This window comes from Alosa sapidissima, chromosome 12 (genome assembly GCF_018492685.1).
Source record: "Alosa sapidissima isolate fAloSap1 chromosome 12, fAloSap1.pri, whole genome shotgun sequence".
Taxonomy (NCBI): Eukaryota; Metazoa; Chordata; class Actinopteri; order Clupeiformes; family Clupeidae; genus Alosa; species Alosa sapidissima.
The window spans coordinates 14,136,187-14,155,588 of NC_055968.1; the positions used below are offsets into that span (position 1 = coordinate 14,136,187).

The following is a 19,402-nucleotide window of genomic DNA, read 5'->3' on the forward strand; positions in this document are numbered from 1 at the left end:
ACTTGTGAAATAAATATGTTTATTATTATTAGTAGTAGTATTATTTATCTAAACATGATTTCGTTTTCATCGATAACATTAATCACTCAAATAAGGGTCAGATGTGTTTCCAGTCCTTCCTTCGAACGTCTTTTCCCTGGAAGAAAGGATGTTTTGTCAGTTCTGAAGCTAGAGCCACCTGTTGAGCGCTTTCTCTTTTTGTCGCTCTCTCTCTCTCTCTCTCTCTTTCCTCCGTATGTTTGGTTCAGCTATACACGTGAATCAATGAGGTGGGCTGTGTTGGGAAGTATGCTGATCGTACTAGCCAATCAGAGAAGAGCGCTCCAGCAGGATTATAAATACCCCTGAGCGCCTGTTAAAGCGCACAGACAGTCTTCTGAGCTCCTCACAGCACACTCACAAGCTCTTAACGACTGTTCAGCACAACAACGGGATTATAAACTGCTCGCACACGCCAAAGAAGGACTCGTCTGATCTGAATTACGGATCTTGTGGATATTGTGATATCTTTTTCGCTTTTGGAATTCAACTGGAAAATATCCTCAAAATGCGTCTCATTCAAAATATGTCCACCATCGCTGAGTACCCAACTTCGGAGTGCCCGTCTGGTCGGGTTATCAAAATAGCAGTGATTGGTGGAAGCGGCGTTGGAAAAACTGGTAAGTTACAGTTAAACTACTTACTTATATTGTCAACTTTAAGCAGAAAACGCATATATACCAATGTAATGAACTGCAGCTGTGTATTGACTCTGATTCCTTGCTCTCTGCAGCGCTGGTTGTGAGATTTCTAACAAGAAGATTCATCGGTGATTATGAGAGAAATGCAGGTAAGACTGAGCACCTACTTCAGACACAATCAATCGCTCAGTGCACATTGAACATTGATTGACAGTGTCATTGGACTAATCATCCGTATTTTGCTTCAACAGGTAACCTCTACTCTCGGGATATCCAGATCGACAATGAGCAAGTGGCCATTCAAGTTCAGGACACACCAGGCATCCATGTAAGTTTGCTGTTAATGTTTTAGCCATGAAACTATATAATAACAAAGTTTAACAGCTTAGCCTAAACGCACGGATCATTAGTCCACGGGTTAAGTTAACAACAGCTGCAGACTGCATACCTTCGCCTTTTGTCTCTGCAAACCCTTTTGTGTCGTTTTGTAACACTTCGGGGCAATTAGCCTAAGGATAGTGTCTCGGTGCAATGCACTCATATATGTCAATCCAACTTAAACCATGAAAGCAAGTGCGTATTTGATGTTTAAATCGGATTTGGGGCATTTGTCCACCCAACAGTATATGAAGGGGCCACTCATTTTAATATCATTTTAATTGCACTAGCCCGTAATTGCAAAGCGGTTTTGCGAATTAGAGAGGAAAATTGATTTAATTAAGATCCAATCGCTCAGTGGTGGCTTTCTCCTCAACAGTCCCATAGTCTGAAGAATTTGGAGCCAAGATAAGTGCGCGAGGTTAATTTCCTCGTCTGGGCAGTAGTCCAAAACCGCGAACCGTCAGCTTTTTTCCCCCGTCCCCCTTTCTCTCTGGCTCGGGTGCAAGAGTCTGTTAGTCTGGCCGGCTAATTTTCCTGCTCTGTACAGTCGCAATCCGAGCCAGGGGCAAATGATACGTCCAGCACTTCAGCCAATTCAATCACCTTCACCGTACAGTGGTCTCATGGGAGGCGAGCTGGATTGGTGCAATGCTATAGCTCATAACCTCAAAAAAACAGTAGCCTAGTTTACCACCCCACCCGGGCTGCCAGACATGTTGCATAACAACCCCAGATATTTGATAGGCTCATGGTTCGAATTAAGGTCGCTGCGCTAGGTGTGCTTAGCTTGGAGGATTTTTCAGATTTTCTTTCCGATTTCCCTTCATTATAGAACCCGCAAATGGAGCTGTTTTGTTGGCAGATCAAAAAGAAAAATCTGTCACTATTTTCTGAATGTTACACTTTTTAACCCCTTCCTTCTCTCTCTCTGTCTTCCTTTAGGTCACAGCAAATGGTCCAGGTTGCACTGACCATGTGACTCGCTCCATCCAGTGGGCTGACGCCATTGTCCTGGTCTACTCCGTGACCGACCAGCGCAGCTTTGACCTCATTGGTCCACTCCACCAACTCGTAGCCCGAGCCCATGCTGATAGAGCCAGCGTGCCGCCCGTCATCCTGCTGGCCAATAAGGCCGACCTGCTGCACGTGAGGCGGGTGGATGCCCAGCAGGGTCCCCTCCTGGCGTCCGCGCTGGGCTGCAGCTTCTACGAGGTGTCAGCCAGCGAGGACTACAGCCAGGTCCACGGCGCCTTCCACCGGCTGTGCCGCGACCTGGCCAAGCAGCCCCCTGCCGCCGGCGCCCTCCCCTCGGCCAGCAGCACCGCCACCTCCGCCGGGTCCGAGAAGCGCCGCTCGCCCCTCATCCCCCGGCCCAAGTCCCCCAACATGCAGGACCTGAAGAGGCGCTTCAAGCAGGCCCTCTCGGCCAAGGTGCGCACGGTCACCTCCGTGTGAAGGAGCGAGACAGAGAGACAAAGCTACAGATGACAAGAAGGATGAAGTGAGTGGCTTACGGCTGCCATTAAGTGAAGAAGGAGAGGCAAGACAAGGTGAAGCCATGGGAGAAGAGAGAAATGGACACCTTTGGTCAGCCTCCTCCTCATATGGGTTTTTTCGAAACCTCGGGTGCCTCGAGTGCAGAGAGCCCTTAGCCTTACCGTCGAGACAGCACGGCGACTGCTGAACTCTCAACTCGTCGCGTGAGATGTGCAGAGCCAGCTGAAGATGCAGAGACGTGTGACCTCTGACCTTCATTAATGCTGGTGGACTGCTGTTTTTAAATGACAGACTAGACTCTGAATTCTGTACCTACACAGCAGAATCATGGGAGGTGTAGTCTTCAAAAAGCCGTAGTACTAAAGGGCTGAAGAGGGCTGTCTGAGACTGAGTAGAAACTGACACACACACACACACACACACACACACACACACACACACACACACACTGTGCATCAGCTATGAAAACTCAAATATCTTCTCCTGGCAACAGCGACTCTCAAGGATGCGGCAGAGGGTATTTTTAGTTGCCTTTCAGTGGCACAAATGCCACCTTTTTTGCCTCTCTTAATGCTAGCCTCTGCTCGTGTCCCTGAAAAAGAAAGTCCAATTGATGAGCTGCTGGAGAAGCAAGGCACTTTTTTTGTAAAGCTCCACAATGTGTATGTGTGTGTGTGTGTGTGTGTGTGTGTTAGTGTCACTCACTCACTTGGTTTGAATGGTCACAGCAAATAATTTCTTTCATATGTGATACACCACTTTCAGTTTGTGGGATGAAACATTACAGACTTTGATGGAACATTTGAATATTGGGGATTTTGCTGGGTGGGTAAGGGACAGTATCTCTTTTTGAAGCACTTTATAAAAACAAAGAAGAATTTAGAAAAAAAAAACAATGCCAAAGGGCTGAATATTGATCTTATTTATTTCTACTTGTTCACAATTTTTTTTGTGGCTCAAAATAAAACATTTGAAATGAATTTGTTTGCTTCTGCTGGTTCTTTAACCCTCAACAAACAGGACTACTTACTCTCTCACTCTCATTAACTCTCTTTCTCACACAAACACTCCCTTTCTCTCTCAAATTCACACAGACCTGTGCCTGCATGTCTCTAAACGGGCGAGGAAGCATAAACATGAGCTTCAGTAAAGTCAGTATAAATACGTATTAAACTAAATTATGGGCCAAGACAAGCAAGCCAATGAGACAAAGCTCTCCAAGGGGATTTTTTTGTGTAAAGCTAAGCATCTTAAAACACAGCAAGTATGCAATTAACACACAACTGGCAAAAACTACCATGCAGCCAGCATTCAGCAAAACTCCTACAACAGGAAGAGTCTTAAGGTCTATTCAGCTCTATCAAATAAACCACAGGAACAAACTCAAGTAATTATTACAAATTACAATTAATGTTGCATAGTCAGCCATCCAAATTATAATCACAGCTGAGCTAGGTATCATCAGTCAACATGAGGTGTGGATTTCCTCACTAATTGGGGGAGTTTACAGGCCTTTCTAGCTGACTCTGAGCAATAGGCTCTGTCTGAATCAGGGAATCTGGGAGTCCTAATGTGCCGACGCCTCTGCCACTGCTAAGTGTGTTTAGACAGATGTGGGCACCTGCATTACCAGGTCCACTCACTCGCCCTGTCGGGAGAAAGTGTGTGTGTGTCTAATTGTGTTTGTGCAATTGTGTTTGCATAAGTGTGTTTATGTCTGCATGTGTGCCCATTCACTGTGTGTGTGTGTGTGTGTGAGTGTGTTTGCCTGGATGTGTGCCTGTTCATGAGTGTAAATGTGTGTATGTATTCACAGGCATTTGAAAGTGAAAGAGTGTGTTGGTTTGTTTGAGTGAGAGTATGAAAGTGAGTTTGTATGTGAGAGTGCCTAATGTGTATGTGTGTGTGTGTTGATAACAGAGCAACAGTCTCTTTGTGTTGTTGTGTGAGAGCGAGAGTGTGTATACAGTACGCGAGTGTCAGATTGTGTGGTGAGAGAGTATTTGTCAATGCATTTTTATTAGAACTCCCCTGCTATGCTACTCCATGCTAGGCTAATCATGGTCCTCCAGAACGTGAAACACCGACATCCCCATTCTCTCACACATACATGCACACACTCGCCCGCACACACGCATGTGTGCGCACACACACACACACATGCGCACACACACGCATGTGCACACACACACAGCTCCATACACACACACACACACACACCTGTGTACTCATACATATGCACACCTAGTCATGCACACGTGCTTGCAGTGTGTTCCAGTAGATTGGTGCATGTCTACATAATGCCCATCTACGGACCCTGGCAGTGTGGATAAAATATAGTACGGGCAAATATAATAATGCTTTAATGCTAGAGGCTGTGTGCATGTGCAATTTCCATTTGTTTAGATTACAGACTGTGTGTGTGTGTGTGACCAGACTGCGGGCATGTCAATTAGAGACTCTAGTATAGACATGATGTGCAGGACTAGCAGCAGCAAAGACACTTTGAACCATTTCCCTCTCCCCCTCTCTCTCTCTGTCTCTCTCTCTCTCTCTCGCTCACTCTCTCTCTCTCTCTCCATCTCTTCTTGACTCTTGTTGCCAGATTCATCACAGGATGTGAGAGGGGACAGATTGCTGATCTGAAAGTGAGAAGGAAGGAGGAGGGGCAGAGTTGACAGAGAGGATTCTGGGCCGAGACGGATAGAAGGAGAGAGAGAGAGAGAGAGAGAGAGAGAGAGAGAGAGAGAGAGAGAGAGAGAGAGAGAGGATGAAGGAAAGAGAAAGAAAGGGAAAGGGACAGATAGAGAGGGGGAAAGAGGAGAGGTAGAGAGAGACGTACACATGATAGGCAACGTGATCCGCGGGGGTTGGTGTCTGTATGTGTGTGTATGTACGTGTGTTGGTGAGTGTCTGTGTCTTGGTGTGTATGCATGTGTGTGTGAGCGTGTAGAATGGCACATGCAGACGGTGTGATATCAGACACTAGACACTCTGGAGTGGTGCACCAGGGGAGGGGAGGGATCAGAACTCACATGTTCTCCCTCATGATGACCGAGCAAGCTGTCAAATACCTCCATATGTGTGAGATCGTGTGTGTGTGTGTGTGCTCGCACTTTGGGACTGGGTGCATGTAGATTTGGATGGGTCTTGAGATGGCACGTGTGATGCCAGTGGATTTGTAAAAGCTACCTGTATTCTTCCTATGTATATCTGTCTACTTCTTTTTGTACGTTTGTGTGTGTGTCTCTCTCTCTGTGTGTGTGTGTGTGTGTGTGTGTGTGTGTGTTAGGTTTGCGAGCACCATGTGCTTGCTCACCATTAAATGTGTCATGAACATCACTTTAATGACCACTACTCCAACACAATGTGAGATTACCATGTTTCAGTTTATTATGGAAACATAACAGATATAACAATTCTAAACAAGGGTTGAACCATAAGCCCAGAGTGTATTAGGAATGAGTACAGCAGTTAAAGAATAACACAGACAATAATTATGTTTTTAAAAGAAAGAGAGACAAACAAAAAAAACCCAAAAGAACAAATATCATGTCCTACACGAATGGTGCTGTACGTTGATCCATCTGCGTGCTTGTTCTTCTTGTCTTATTCAGGCACCTCTTCATTTACCAACAACTTCCTGAATTTCCTGACCAACTCCATCTTTTCTCACTGCTTGAAAGCTGGGTGGAATTGGAAGATGGAGAATGGAGATGGAACTTTGATGGTTTTTCCAGGGACAGGACCTTGGGTTTCTCTCACAGCCACACAGTGGTCAGTTCTCCAGGACTGGGCTCTGACTGGAAAGGGCTGCCTTAGCCTTTCTGTAAGGGTCAGAGCCTGCACACGCGCCCAGCCAGAAGCACGCTAATAAAGCTGCTGGCTCCAGGAGCCTGGTGTCTGTGTCTAGTCTTCTTCCTCCACGTCACACGTCAGAGTGTGTGTGTCTGTGTTCACGTGTTTGCGTGTGCGTGCGTGTGTGTGTGTGTATGGGTGTGTGAAATGCTCTTGTGTGTGGGTGTGTATGAGTATGTGTGTTTATGAGTGTATAAATAAATGTGGAAGTGTATGAGTGAGTGTGTGTGTGACTAACAGGGTGCGCTCACATGTGAATGTGTGTGTGTGTGTGTGTGCATGACCGGGTGTGCAAATGTATGAGCACATACGTATGTGTGTGTGTGTAGAGACATGTGTACATATGCACATATGCATATGTGTCTGTGTGTGTGTATGGAGCTATGTGTAGATGTGTGTGTGTGTTTGTGTGTGTGTAAAGAGACATGCATACATATGTGTGTGTGTGTAGAGCTATGTGTATATGCGAATGTGTGTATAGAGCTATGTGTACATACATGTGTGTGTGTATAGAGCTATGTGTACATACATGTGTGTGTGTATAGAGTTATGTGTACAGCATGGCTGTGGCCGAGGAGCCGGGGGCAGATTTATGGCTATGACGTGGGACGGCAGAGCAGAAGCTCCGCGCTTTCGGGCCCAATGACAGGGAGCGGCTCCCGGCCCAGCGGCCACATGAAGAGCCGCCCGCAGCGGGGAGGGAGAGAGGCAGAGAGCACGCCCTGTGGGTCCTCACCACCAGCACACACCACAACCCCTGCCCAGCCAGCAGCCTCCTCAAGCCCTCAGGGAAGAAGCCCACAGGCACCCAGAAACCTATTAGAGCTGGAGCTTGCATGAGAACGTGACGATGAGTTGGAGTCCAAGACTAAGTACTGTGTGTGTGTGTGTGTGTGTGTGTGTGTGTGTATGTGTGTGTGTGTGTGAGTGTGTTCCCTTAGGGAAATTCCACAGATACCCATGAAGCCATCAGAGCCCTAATCGAGTTGGAGTTGATGAGAAATGAGGATGAGTTAGAAGTTTGAGTCCACATTTGAGTCTGTTGTGAGAAACTGTGAGGGAAAGAGCGGCGCGCGCATGTGTGTGTGTGTGTGTGTGTGTGTGTCTTCCCAAAGAGAAATCACAGGCACCCAAAAAGCCATCAGATCTGCAGCTAAAGCTGGAAATATGAGAATGAGTTTGAATCCAAGTCTAAATACTGTGTGTGTGTGTGTGTGTGTGTGTGTGTGTGTGTGTGTGTGTGTGTGTGTGTATGTGTGTGTGTAGGTGTGTGTGTGTGTGTGTACAGCAGACTGACTGCAGACTGCTTACACTCCGATGTCTGGCACCAGCCTCTCGGTAGCGAAGAGCAGCTGAGGGATGTCTGCCGGACGCAGCAGCCTGGTGGACAGCACCAGCACCTGGACGAGGGCACAACAGGATGGGTAAGACAGGAGCATCATGGGTAACATATTGGCTCAGCACCCCAAACCTTCATCTCAGGCACTGAGCAAACTAGAGAGCCTTAAGAAAACAGAAAAGTTGTTGAGGCTGAAAGTTTTTTTTTTTACCTCACTATATAGAACTAGTGCAACATTTAAAACAGAAAACAACATACACATCAAAACAGAAACCCCAAAAACAGTTCAGAAAAGTGGTGTCCATTGTTACAGTTTTCAGTCGAGTCAGGAGATTTATTCTAGACTTGTAGTGGGTGGCACCGAGTGTGTTTCCTTAAAAAGCTTCCTGACCGCAACCATCCCAGAGCTACTGCACTGTACACACAGCTGACTGGCCTGCTGCAGAGGGAGAGTACCGACGGGAAAGTGAAAACAAAGAAGCTGTTTAGTCAACAAAGTGGAGGGGACACGGACACACACACACACACACACACACACACACACACACACACACACACACACACACACACACACACACACACACACACACACACACACACACACACACACATACAGATGCAAAGAGGGAAATTCACACACACACATACCTACACATACCTACACACACACACACACACACACACACACACACACACACACACACATACCTACACACACACACACACACACACACACACACACACACACACACACAAATAGAGCACACACACACACACAAATAGAGAAACACACACACACACACACACACACACACACACACACACACACACACACACACACAGCTCCTAATACGTCTGCAAGTGACCCTACAGCCCAAAGGAAGCTGGGAGCAGACTTGAGCACAGGTCCAGGAACAGCCCTGTCATCACGCTGTGTGTGGCTGCCGGTGCAACAGCTGATGCTGAATCAGCAGCTGGCCAGCCAGCAGGGGCTCACTGCGGAGCTGCACGGCAGGGGCCAGAGCATGAATGTGAGCTAATTGTATGGAGCTGACGCATATGCACACACACAAACACACACACACACACACACAAATACAATAGAAACACAAAGACACCCATGCACATGCACCATGGATGCTAGGAGACAACGGATAAAACACACACTCACACACAATAGAAACACAAAGACACACATGCACAGATAAACAGACAAACAGGCACACATGTACAAATATGCACACTAACACACACACACACACACACACACACACACACACACACACACACACACACACACACAAAGAAGTGTGGGCTGTGTACTTTAAATGGACTCGGTGTTTGTCACATTACATTTATTCATGAGGTGGTTCTTTCATCCACAAGCCTTCTTTATTCAGCCTCAAATCTCATTCAGAAGCACAGCTGAGCATAATAAACCTACCCACCCACCCACACACACACAATAACAAATAATTCTATGTATGCCCCCACCCAGGTGTATAAGGCCCTCAACCACTCTATACACACTCACAAGAAAAAGCCTGCATGTGTATTTAAGTGCTCAGGTGGTTTACAAAGCCTCTAGCGATATTACATAAAAATCTAGGTCAGTGTGGCATCTGTGAGCGAAAGTGTGTGTCTGTCTATCGATCTACATAGTGTGTGTGTGACGTTTTCATCTTCCATTCGCGGCAGAAAGCCACGGTAACTAGAACAACATAATTGCCTTCATGATTCTGTCCAGGTGGACGTGTGAACGTCACACTGTGATACAGATCCAAACGCCTCTGGGGCGCCGTCTCTCCAGGCCATGTCTCTCTCAGGACCGATCGGCCAGATAATAGCAGACTTATGCAACTCATCTCTCATCCCCTGAATGGCCTTTACTGACCACACAGGCACACCTATCAGCCAGCCGACAGAACGTTCACTCTGACTGGCAGCCTGGAATATATATTTTTTGGGTGACAAGGTGACAATGTGCGTCAAGAGGAATGAGGTTGAAAGGTGACAGTCTGGGCTATGTGAAGCTCTCTATTAGAGGGAGGTGGGTGGCCTCCATTAAAAACGTAGGGTTCAAAAGCAGAAAATGTATGCAAGAAAAAAATATATGTGTTGGGCAAACGGCACTAAGTGTACACAAAGTAAACAGAAAGGTGAAAACAAAGATCCTTGATTACAAGCTCTGTTTTAACCCTCTCGGGTGAAAATGTGTGCCATTGTGGACGAGAGATAAAAAAAAATGAGTCCACGCGCCATGTGATTTTAAATGAAAAAAAAAAAGAAACTTTTTGTGACCCAAAAAAGTCAACTACATGAGTGGCTTAAATAGGCCAAAGCACTCCCACCACCACGACACATGCGTGAGATCACACACACACACACAGGAATATATCCAATGAGGCCCAGTTACCCACTGAGTGAGGCTCACAATAAGTGCACTGAGGCACATAGCATGGTCTGCTTCCACTCATGCAAGTGGGGATTTCTCATTAGGACACAATGGCCGGTCCAGCAGGAGACTTCATGAAAACAGCCTGTCCAAGGAACCCGTCTGGGTGGCAGAAAATGGGTGAAAATGGGTTCTGTGTTCAGTCTGCTACACTGGCTTGAAGCACTCCCTGCATAAAAAAAGCCCCTTTGTCTTTAGGCACCACACACTTCATCAAGTCCCATGTTGAATGTGAATTAGACAACATGACCCATTAGGAAATGTGTCTTACCTAAAGTTTGTCTGTGAATGTTGTCTTACGCATATAGCACATAATCATACATGTTGTAACAAGATGTACTTGGGGTTACGTAAAGGTTGGGATTAGGATCAAGGTTAATAGCATAAAACCTCAAAACAGAAAAAGTTGGGACGTGTGAAATGTGAATAAAAACAGAATGTAATAATCTGCAAATCTCTTAAACTCATATTTAGTTGCAAAAAGGACACAGACAACATATCAAATGTTGAAAATAACAAATTTGACTATTTCATGGAAAATATATTATGTTCATTTTGAATTTGATACCAGCAACATGTTTAAAAAAAAGTTGGGACGGGGTAACAAAATGCTGGAAACGTTGTTTAATGATAAAGAAAACAAAAGGAGGAATGTTTCACAACTAATTAGGGTAGCTGGCAACACGATTGGGTATGAAAAAGAGCATCCCAGAGAGGCAGGGTCTCTTAGAAGTGAAGATGTAGAGGTATTCATCACTCTGTGTAAACCTGTGTGCACAAATGATGGAACAATGTCATTTTAATGCTTCTTAATATGAAATTGTGAAGTATTTTGGGAGTTCATCATCTACAGGGCATATTATTAAAACGGTCAGAGAATCTAGAGAATTTGCAAACAAGGGAAAGAGCTGAAAAACAAATTGGATGGCCGTGGTCTTTTGGATCTCAGATGGCACTGCATCAACACCAGACCTGTTTCCAAACCTGTCATTGTATGGGCTCAGGAAAACCTCTGATAGCCATTGTCTACTGTATGTGCACAGTTTGATATTCAATTCAAAGACTGCAGCCAAAATTGTAACAGCCAAAATTGTATTGAGACATGATACAGAAAATACCACCGTCTTATCTGGGTCTAAGCTTGTTTAAAATGGACTGAGGTAACATGGAAAAAGGTCCTGTGATTAGACCAATCAAAACTTGCCATTCTTTTTGGAAATCATGGACTCATCTGGGCTAAAGAGGAGAGGGCCTATCCAAGTATCCATCCTATCCAACTTGTTTTAGTGCTCAGTTCAAAACCCAACATCTATGACGGTGTGGAGGAGCATTAGTGCCTACAGCATGGGCATCTTGCACATTTGGCAAAGCACAATCAATTCTGAATGATGTACAGTATACAGGTTTTGAGCAACATAAACTGGCATCCAGGCAATGTCTTTTCCAGGGAAGACCTTGAATATGTCAGGAAAACAATGCCAAAATGCACACATTTAAACAGTATTTCTCCATAGATAAAGAGTCCATGTAAAATGGCCTGTCTGCAGTCCAGATTTGTCAAATTAGGTGCATAACGGAATGAAAAACATGACTAAGAATACCCTATACTGTTGAGCAACTGAAATCCTATATCTGGGAGTAATGAGATAATATTTAATTCACAAAACTCTAGCAACTGGTCCCTTCAGTTTCTAAACATTTACAGAATTTTGTTAAATTAAGAGGTGAAGCAGCACAGTGGGAAACATGCTCCGGTCCCAACTTTTTTTGAAAGATGTTGCTGGCATCAAATTCAAAGGCCCCTATTTTACCGATCTAAAATGCATGGTCACTAGCGAATAGCTTAATTAAATTTAGTGGGTTGCCCAGTCCACACTGGGAGTAGCCTAGAAATCTAGACGCACCCCTAGCGGCAGCAAATGTAATTTGCTGCCAGGGCTAGTCTAGCAACTCTCCGTTGGCTTGTGAGCTCCAGAAATCAAAACTTAATCAGGACATTGAAATCGTGTATAGAGTCGTTTGGTGGGCTTAACATAATGATTGATGGCAGAGTTGCAACGGTTTGGCTTGAATTCCCTGCTACTTGAAAACAAATATCCTATTGCGTCCTATTGTGTGCAGAGGGAATTTGAAAGACAACTGATTATCCCGCCCCTCGGACTGAGCACTGCGAACGGTGAGTGTCCAGACCCTACATTTTAATGTGGGTCTGGCTCGCCAAGCTACACTGGGAGTGGTTTTGTCATCAAACTTTATCAAACGTTATCAGGCGTCGGGCGGATGGCGCAACAAGGCGTTCCTATGTTTCTTAATCAGTCATGGGTGTGTAACATCATTTAAACCAATGAGAATGACATCAGCCATTCCCTTTAACAGCAAGCAGCGCAACTTCAAACAGCGCATCTCTATTTTGATAGTCAGTGGCGCATTTGAAGGAATCTGCTTTCAACATTTGATATGTTGTCTATGTCCTTTTTGCTGCTAAATATGGGTTTATTATCACATTCTGTTTTTAATTTGCATTTTACACAACGTCCCAACTTTTTCTGTTTTGTGGTTGTACAATGACATGTACATACTTAAAATTGACATTGCATTTGTTACATGCGTTTTAAGTATTACATATTAAGTGTGTACGACACTTCGCCCAAACAAACAATCAAACAAACATAAAAAACACAAGGCTGAAATGAAAACATCCCTTCTGTCAATGAGCTCAAAAGAGCACTGAAGTTGTTTCTGTTTTTGCTTAAATTCTGTATATAACTGCTACAGTGTACAAAAAATACTGGCCTCCCGACTTCATAAAAACAGATTCAAATTTTATATAATTGAGAAAGTTGTGAAATTTGCATACAAGTCAATGTGAGCGTAGCGCTCTATAATCCTTTTAAACTACGTTGTCCTCATTGTTGATAGGGCGAGAACATTGCAGTGGTCACTCCAGTGTTCTATTGAGATTAGCACCCTTCCTTTTTCTCACCTGAGTGCCTGGTCTGTGGGTGGACACTGTGTCACGGATGAGGCGTAGCTCCGAGGGAGTGACTCCGCCCACCAGGAAGAGAAACAACAGGGGATGGTCACTAGGGTGTGGTCTGCTCACCTGAGGAAAACGAGACACGGCTAAGAGGATCATGGGTAATACGCCACTGGGGCACACATAGTAGACCATGTGATGTAGACATCACTAGACAACTCCAGCATCAGCATCAGCAGCACTATAACAACACTACACATTACTATCATTGACTGCTGGCTCTGACTGCTTATGAAGACAACATGAAACATGTTTGACGGCTCTCATTTCCTCCTCTACCACTTTCCATAAATATTGGCAGCGTACATGTTCATTGAGTGGAAACACAATCTTCTCTGTGATCGCAAAGCTGCTGTCAAATGGCAACAGCTGCTATAGAATAACATCTCCAGCTGCCTCTGAGAAACCAGTAGCAGGATATACAGCGGCACTCAAAGGCGTACTTTTTATACCTACTAATTTATTCACTTAATTATTCCAACTACACAAGACCAAATGAATTCAGGGGTTGTGTACATTTGTGGTTTCTACATGTTGAAGTTGTTGGCTTTTTTCTACTGAGTTCGAAAAAGACAATCGAAAAGGCAATCGAAAAAGAGGCCAGAACTGGCACAACTTGGTGTTATAAGAAATAGGGACAACCTATTCTCTTTTTCCCACTACACAGAAACAGCAAATACAAAAATACTACTCAACATTTGCACTGTTTGATGTCTTCTTTAAAAGGACATCGGAAAATTACTGAGCAGATCATTTCATCATTCACTCCATGGACAGAATCAGTAGAAACCGTTTTGAAATACTTTTAATGAGCCAGCTTTGTTTGAGTAATCCTGTTAGCCTTAGGGGCCTAGCAGCTTTGTAAGTGTATCTGTATGCAGATGTAATGAAGAGGCTTTTAATACAGCCCATAACAGCCAGTAGTTTATTGGCAGTAGTGAAAATACTACTCACTGCTCAGTGGGGCATTAGGTGTGTGGATGTGTGTGTGTGGGGGGTCAAACACAGCGCCAGAGCACTCATGTAGGAAACATGGACAACCACACACAGATTCACACACACATACAAACACACACACACGCTTTAAAGCATGTGGGCACCTGTTTTGCACTGATCCGCACGCACGGTCTGGACTCAAGCAGCCAAACAATAGCACCGATGAGTTTCCACTAAACCTCAGAGCAGACACATGCACAAGCACATGCAAAAGCACACCCAGACTGGGGAGAGCAGGTGTGACCGAGAGAGGGAGAGGGAGAGAGGGAGAGAGAGAGGAGAGAGAGAGAGAGAGAGAGAGAGAGAGAGAGAGAGAGAGAGAGAGAGAGAGAGAGAGAGAAAAAGGGAGCGAGAAAGGGAGAGGGATAGAGAGAGAGATAGAGACAATGATAGAGAGAGCGATAGAGAGAGACAGAGAGAGAGTGATAGAGAGCAAGAGAGACAGAGATATAGAGAGAGGGTGATAAAGAGGGCAATAGAGATAGAGAGATGAGCAGCACCAGGGCTCTTGGTGGTCCTGCTGGGCGTGTGATTGGGCGTCTCAGCAGAAGTAATAACCTGGCATACGATTGGTCAGGAGACCGGCAGTGCTGAGAATAATAAACAGACAATCACGCTCGGTCAGAAAGGGGTGGGCTCACGGCCTGGGAGTGGACAGCCACGTGTCCTGGTGTCCACCTGGGCATGGCTAGACATGTGCTTCACACATCCCGTCTGGCAGAGTGTATGTGCAAGTGTGTGTGTGGGGCGGAGAGCGTGCACTGGAGATGGCTGGAGTAAGAAGTGCCATATGGACCAGTGTGAGAAAATGTGTGAGGTTAATGAGTACACATAGGGCTGTGTGTGTGTGTGTGTGTGTGCGTGTGTGTGTGTGTGTGTGCGCGTGTATGCATGTGTGTGATGTGACTTTGAGTGCATGGACCGAGTAAAAAGTGACATGTGCCAGCATTAGAAAATGTATGATGTTGATATGATGCTGATGTGTGTGTGTGTGTGTGTGTGTGTGTGTGTGTGTGTGTGTGTGTGAGTGTGTGTGATGGACTGGTGTCACAGTCAATAGTATTGTGTGAGAGAGTACGCAAGGAGAACGCAAGTGTATGCACGTGTGTGTTTGAGTGTGTGGATGGTTAACCCTTACAAGCCCGACCGTTCTAATTTCGTTAAAATTTTAACGATGACCAATCATCTAATATCTCAGCTGTCCAATGACTGATTTTATTTCTGAAATCTTCCCCGTAATGCTGACAACATAAGCTTCAATTTGATATGATTGGTTAAGGGGTTTATGGCGCGAAATGTTTTGTATACTTGAAGATGACTCGTGAAAAAAACTTTTCACTTCAGTCGTACATTTTAACATGGACCGCCAGATGCCACCTGCACTTCGTTGGAGTTTACCTCGACTGGAAACCACACAGCTGGATAAACTGAGGTAATATATATTTTACATCGTTTCTAGTTATGGTTAATCTTAATTTGTAGTCATAAAATCATGTTATTTGACAGTAATATGCTTTCTCATCAGCGTCAACATTATGGCATAGCGGGGGCTAAGTGCATCATCATGTAACTTTAGCTAGCTGCATTACTATGAACTGCTTGCCGTATTCTCGTTTGCTTTTTATATCAGTTATTTTCATTTGACAATTTCATTTAAAATCCTGTTAGTATATAACCTGTAAGTAAGTTTGTTTTCTAGTACCAATTTGCTTGTTAGGTAAGCATTATATTGGCAAGTCAGTATAGCATACCAAAGCTGAATAAATCAATGGGCGCCGCGTTTCTAAGTTACGTTCTCTTACATGAAATAAGTTGAGCGATATTTTTACTCCTCTCAATATGTAGTTGTAGAAAACAAGATGTGAAATCACGGATTCTGTCAGAAATGTAGTGCTAATTAACGTATTGCCTCTCATCGGGTTGTTACCTCGCTAGGCAGTTTGTAGTGAACTGTTTTACCTTGCTTCTAAATGACAAACATCAGACGTGCTTGTCTCAACATTTTCTAAGATGGCATGACTTGATATTCTACTCTTCTCAATATGTAGTTTTATAGAAAACATGATGTGAAATCACATATTATGTCAGAAATGTCATTATTGCATTTAAGCAGTTAGTTACTAGGTGAAATGTAATCTGTCTTTATCTTAATGCCAGCCAGGCAATCAGATTTAGGGTAGCTAAACCCATGTGTAATAAAATGACTTTTCATACTTCTAAATATTTTTGAGTTACTCAAAATGCTTCAATAGTTTAGGCTACCTCTTCTTGTGTATGTATGTGCACACACGCACACATCTGTAGTTTTGTGATTTTATTTTTTTAATTAATAAATGTATTACATTTGTATGATTTTACTGTTGTTTCAGATGGAGGATGACAAGACCTACACAGACCTTGCAGGCCTGAAGAGGTAGCTGACTGCTGATGAGCTTGCGCTCACAATGTTGAAGACCATGTGAGGATGGAGGAAGAAAGTATAGATTTAGGTGGCGTGCGTAGGGTGGTGTAGACTGCCACTAAAACACTGTGAAATAGACTTGTTATCTTGTTGTCCCAGGCATATGTGGTTTTACCAACCGGAACGGGTGGGAGGTTGTGCTTAGTAGGCCGTTGTATGCAAACACACAGTGCAGGGGCATGGGACGAAGAGACCCCAGAAGAGTTTCACAGTTTTCTGTGATTGATCATTGACATGGGACTTCACTTCCCTCCCTAATATCCATTGCTACTGGGGAACCAAGTCTCTGAAGGGATCAGGGAGCGTTGACCAAATGAGAAATACATATTGTGTACACTTTTTCTCCATTGACATTGCTGTTTCAGTAGTTTCTTATTATTTCAAGTTTGGCCATGCAGAATCTGGTGTTGAACCTAGGTTTGGTAGCTACAGCCAGAAAGATTTTGGCAAAAATCTATCACAACAGCTGGCAGGCATTTCCGTCAAAATTTCAGCCTCACCTTCAGCTGCTCCAACTACTACTCTGTCATCTTTTCATCAAGTACATATTCCTGTACAGCAGGAGCCAAAGAAAAATTGTTGGCTTTGTTATAAAAACAATACATAATAACACTAAAGTAGCTTGTATGGCCTGGAGTTTAGCGGTAGGTGACTGCTTTATTGGTAAACAAAATTGCTGTCAGATTTGGCATTCTACAGAAGGGGATGCGTTTCGTTATGAGTCATAGGTCCTCTGTGTTTAACCTTCAGGTTCCCCACCCCACCTTTCCCTATCCTCCTCTGTGTGTGTGTGTGTGTGTGTGTGTGTGTGTGTGAGTTTGTGTTTATATGTGTGTATGTGTTTATTCTCAACAGGCTTGTTCTATGTAATCCACTTTCAAATGTTTAGACACATTGATTTTTGAGTGATGTGGAAGTTGATTGTATTCCTAGCTTTTCATAAATAATACATTTTATAGATGTATATCATTTTCATATTACACTAATTTATATAAGGAAGTTGTATCTGTTGAATCAAATGTATTCTATGTCTCTTCAGAATTGATCTTCAATAAATATACAGTATACTTACTTCCTGTATTACTGGTAAGGTACATGTTTTTCTTTTATATATCATTATTGTTGACTGTAGCATTTGCTTATATACAAATAAATGGTTTATTCTTATGGACCAAATAAATCTAAACCATTGTGTCTGACTTCATTATTAGTTTTTATGCATACTTTTATGGTTTTGGTGAGAAAGAGAATGTGAATTCTGTCAACATTCTAAATCCCGTTTCCTGCATTTTTTTACACTTATCACTTAATTTATCATAACTTTTGAAAGGTTAATGATATTCCAATTCAGTCTTTTTTGTTAAATAGCCCACAACTTGCTGAACATGTCATACACTCTATATTTTTCTCTATCTCGTATAGAAATATGATGAAAATTCATTTCTATGCGAATGAAATTCAATTTTAACGAATTTCGGTATACATTTGGAGAGGATTTTCAAAGACTGTTCATTACTATATCAACATTACCATATGTATTTTCTATCATTTGATAGAACTGGCCCTTCTGATTACAATGGTATGTATATCCCATTGATGGTATGTATTATACTCAAGAAATAAGGTTTTTTGTGTAAGGAGGTCATCCAGCACCAAAAATGGAATGTTCGGCACGGGCACGAAAGGGTTAATGTATGCAAGCAGCCGTGGGGCAGCCGTGGCCTCCTGGTTAGCGCTTCGGACTTGTAACCGGAGGGTTGCCGGTTCGAACCCCGACCAGTAGGCCACGGCTGAAGTGCCCTTGAGCAAATCACCTAACCCCTCACTGCTCCCCGAGCGCCGCTGTTGTTGCAGGCAGCTCACTGCGCCGGGATTAGTGTGTGCTTCACCTCACTGTGTGTTCACTGTGTGTTTTACTAATTCACGGATTGGGATAAATGCAGAGACCAAATTTCCCTCACAAGATCAAAAGAGTATATATACTTATACTTATACAAGCATATGTCTGTGAGTGTGAATGGCGAATGTGAATGTGAATGTGAATGGCGAGCTCTTCACTGAACTGCTGTGAGAATGGAAGGCTTACGAGTAATGGGCGACAGCTTGAGAGGGGCTGGAGTGGCTAACGTGCCTGCACACACACCAGATACACATAGAGAAACACACACATACACACACATACACACACACACACACACAGACACAGACACATAGAGTAACACACACGTACACACACACACAGACACATAGAGAAACACACATGTACACACATACACACACACACACAAAACACACACACACAGACACATAGAGAAACACACATGTACACACACACACACACACAAAACATACACACACACATAGAGAAACACAAATGTGTACACACACACACACACACACACACACACACACACACACACACACACACGGACAAATACACATAAATACAGAGACTATCCCCCCCCCCACACACAGACACACAAATGTGCACAGACACTCAAAGCACAGGTAACGACAGACAACCCCCCTCCCCCACACACACAAAATCTCAAATGTGTACAAACACATGCAAGAAGAGCCACACAGGCGCGCACACACAAACACACACACACACACACACACACACACACACACACACACACACACACACACACACACGACCTGGAGGAAAACATGAAGGCTCAACATGTGCACATAA

At 44.0% G+C, this 19,402-nt stretch overlaps 2 protein-coding genes across 2 annotated transcripts in view; one reads left to right on the forward strand and one right to left on the reverse strand.

Annotated features, from left to right (window-relative positions):
* Positions 1 to 351: 351 nt before the first annotated feature.
* On the forward strand, positions 352 to 3,538 carry rasl11b (RAS-like, family 11, member B). Its single transcript, XM_042057862.1, has 4 exons — positions 352 to 659; positions 773 to 829; positions 932 to 1,008; positions 2,004 to 3,538. Exons 1-4 carry the CDS (start codon positions 548 to 550, stop codon positions 2,514 to 2,516), a joined length of 759 nt encoding a protein of 252 aa, XP_041913796.1. The 5' UTR covers positions 352 to 547; the 3' UTR covers positions 2,517 to 3,538.
* Positions 3,539 to 6,850: 3,312 nt separating this feature from the next.
* scfd2 (sec1 family domain containing 2) overlaps positions 6,851 to 19,402 on the reverse strand; it is a 133,928-nt gene continuing 121,376 nt past the window's right edge. Inside the window, exons 8-9 of the mRNA XM_042111650.1 lie at positions 13,194 to 13,313; positions 6,851 to 7,816 (exon numbers count right to left, since the gene is read on the reverse strand). Coding sequence (XP_041967584.1) covers positions 7,724 to 7,816; positions 13,194 to 13,313 — 213 coding nt within the window. The 3' untranslated portion in view covers positions 6,851 to 7,723. The remainder of the gene's footprint in view (positions 7,817 to 13,193; positions 13,314 to 19,402) is intronic.

Bases quoted from the DNA above. Each gene is read 5' to 3' on its own strand.
- rasl11b (XM_042057862.1), top strand. From the start codon at position 548: ATGCGTCTCATTCAAAATATGTCCACCATCGCTGAGTACCCAACTTCG. The intron at 660-772 runs GTAAGTTACAGT...TGCTCTCTGCAG, and splicing joins AAGCGGCGTTGGAAAAACTG to CGCTGGTTGTGAGATTTCTA. The intron at 830-931 runs GTAAGACTGAGC...TTGCTTCAACAG, and splicing joins TGATTATGAGAGAAATGCAG to GTAACCTCTACTCTCGGGAT.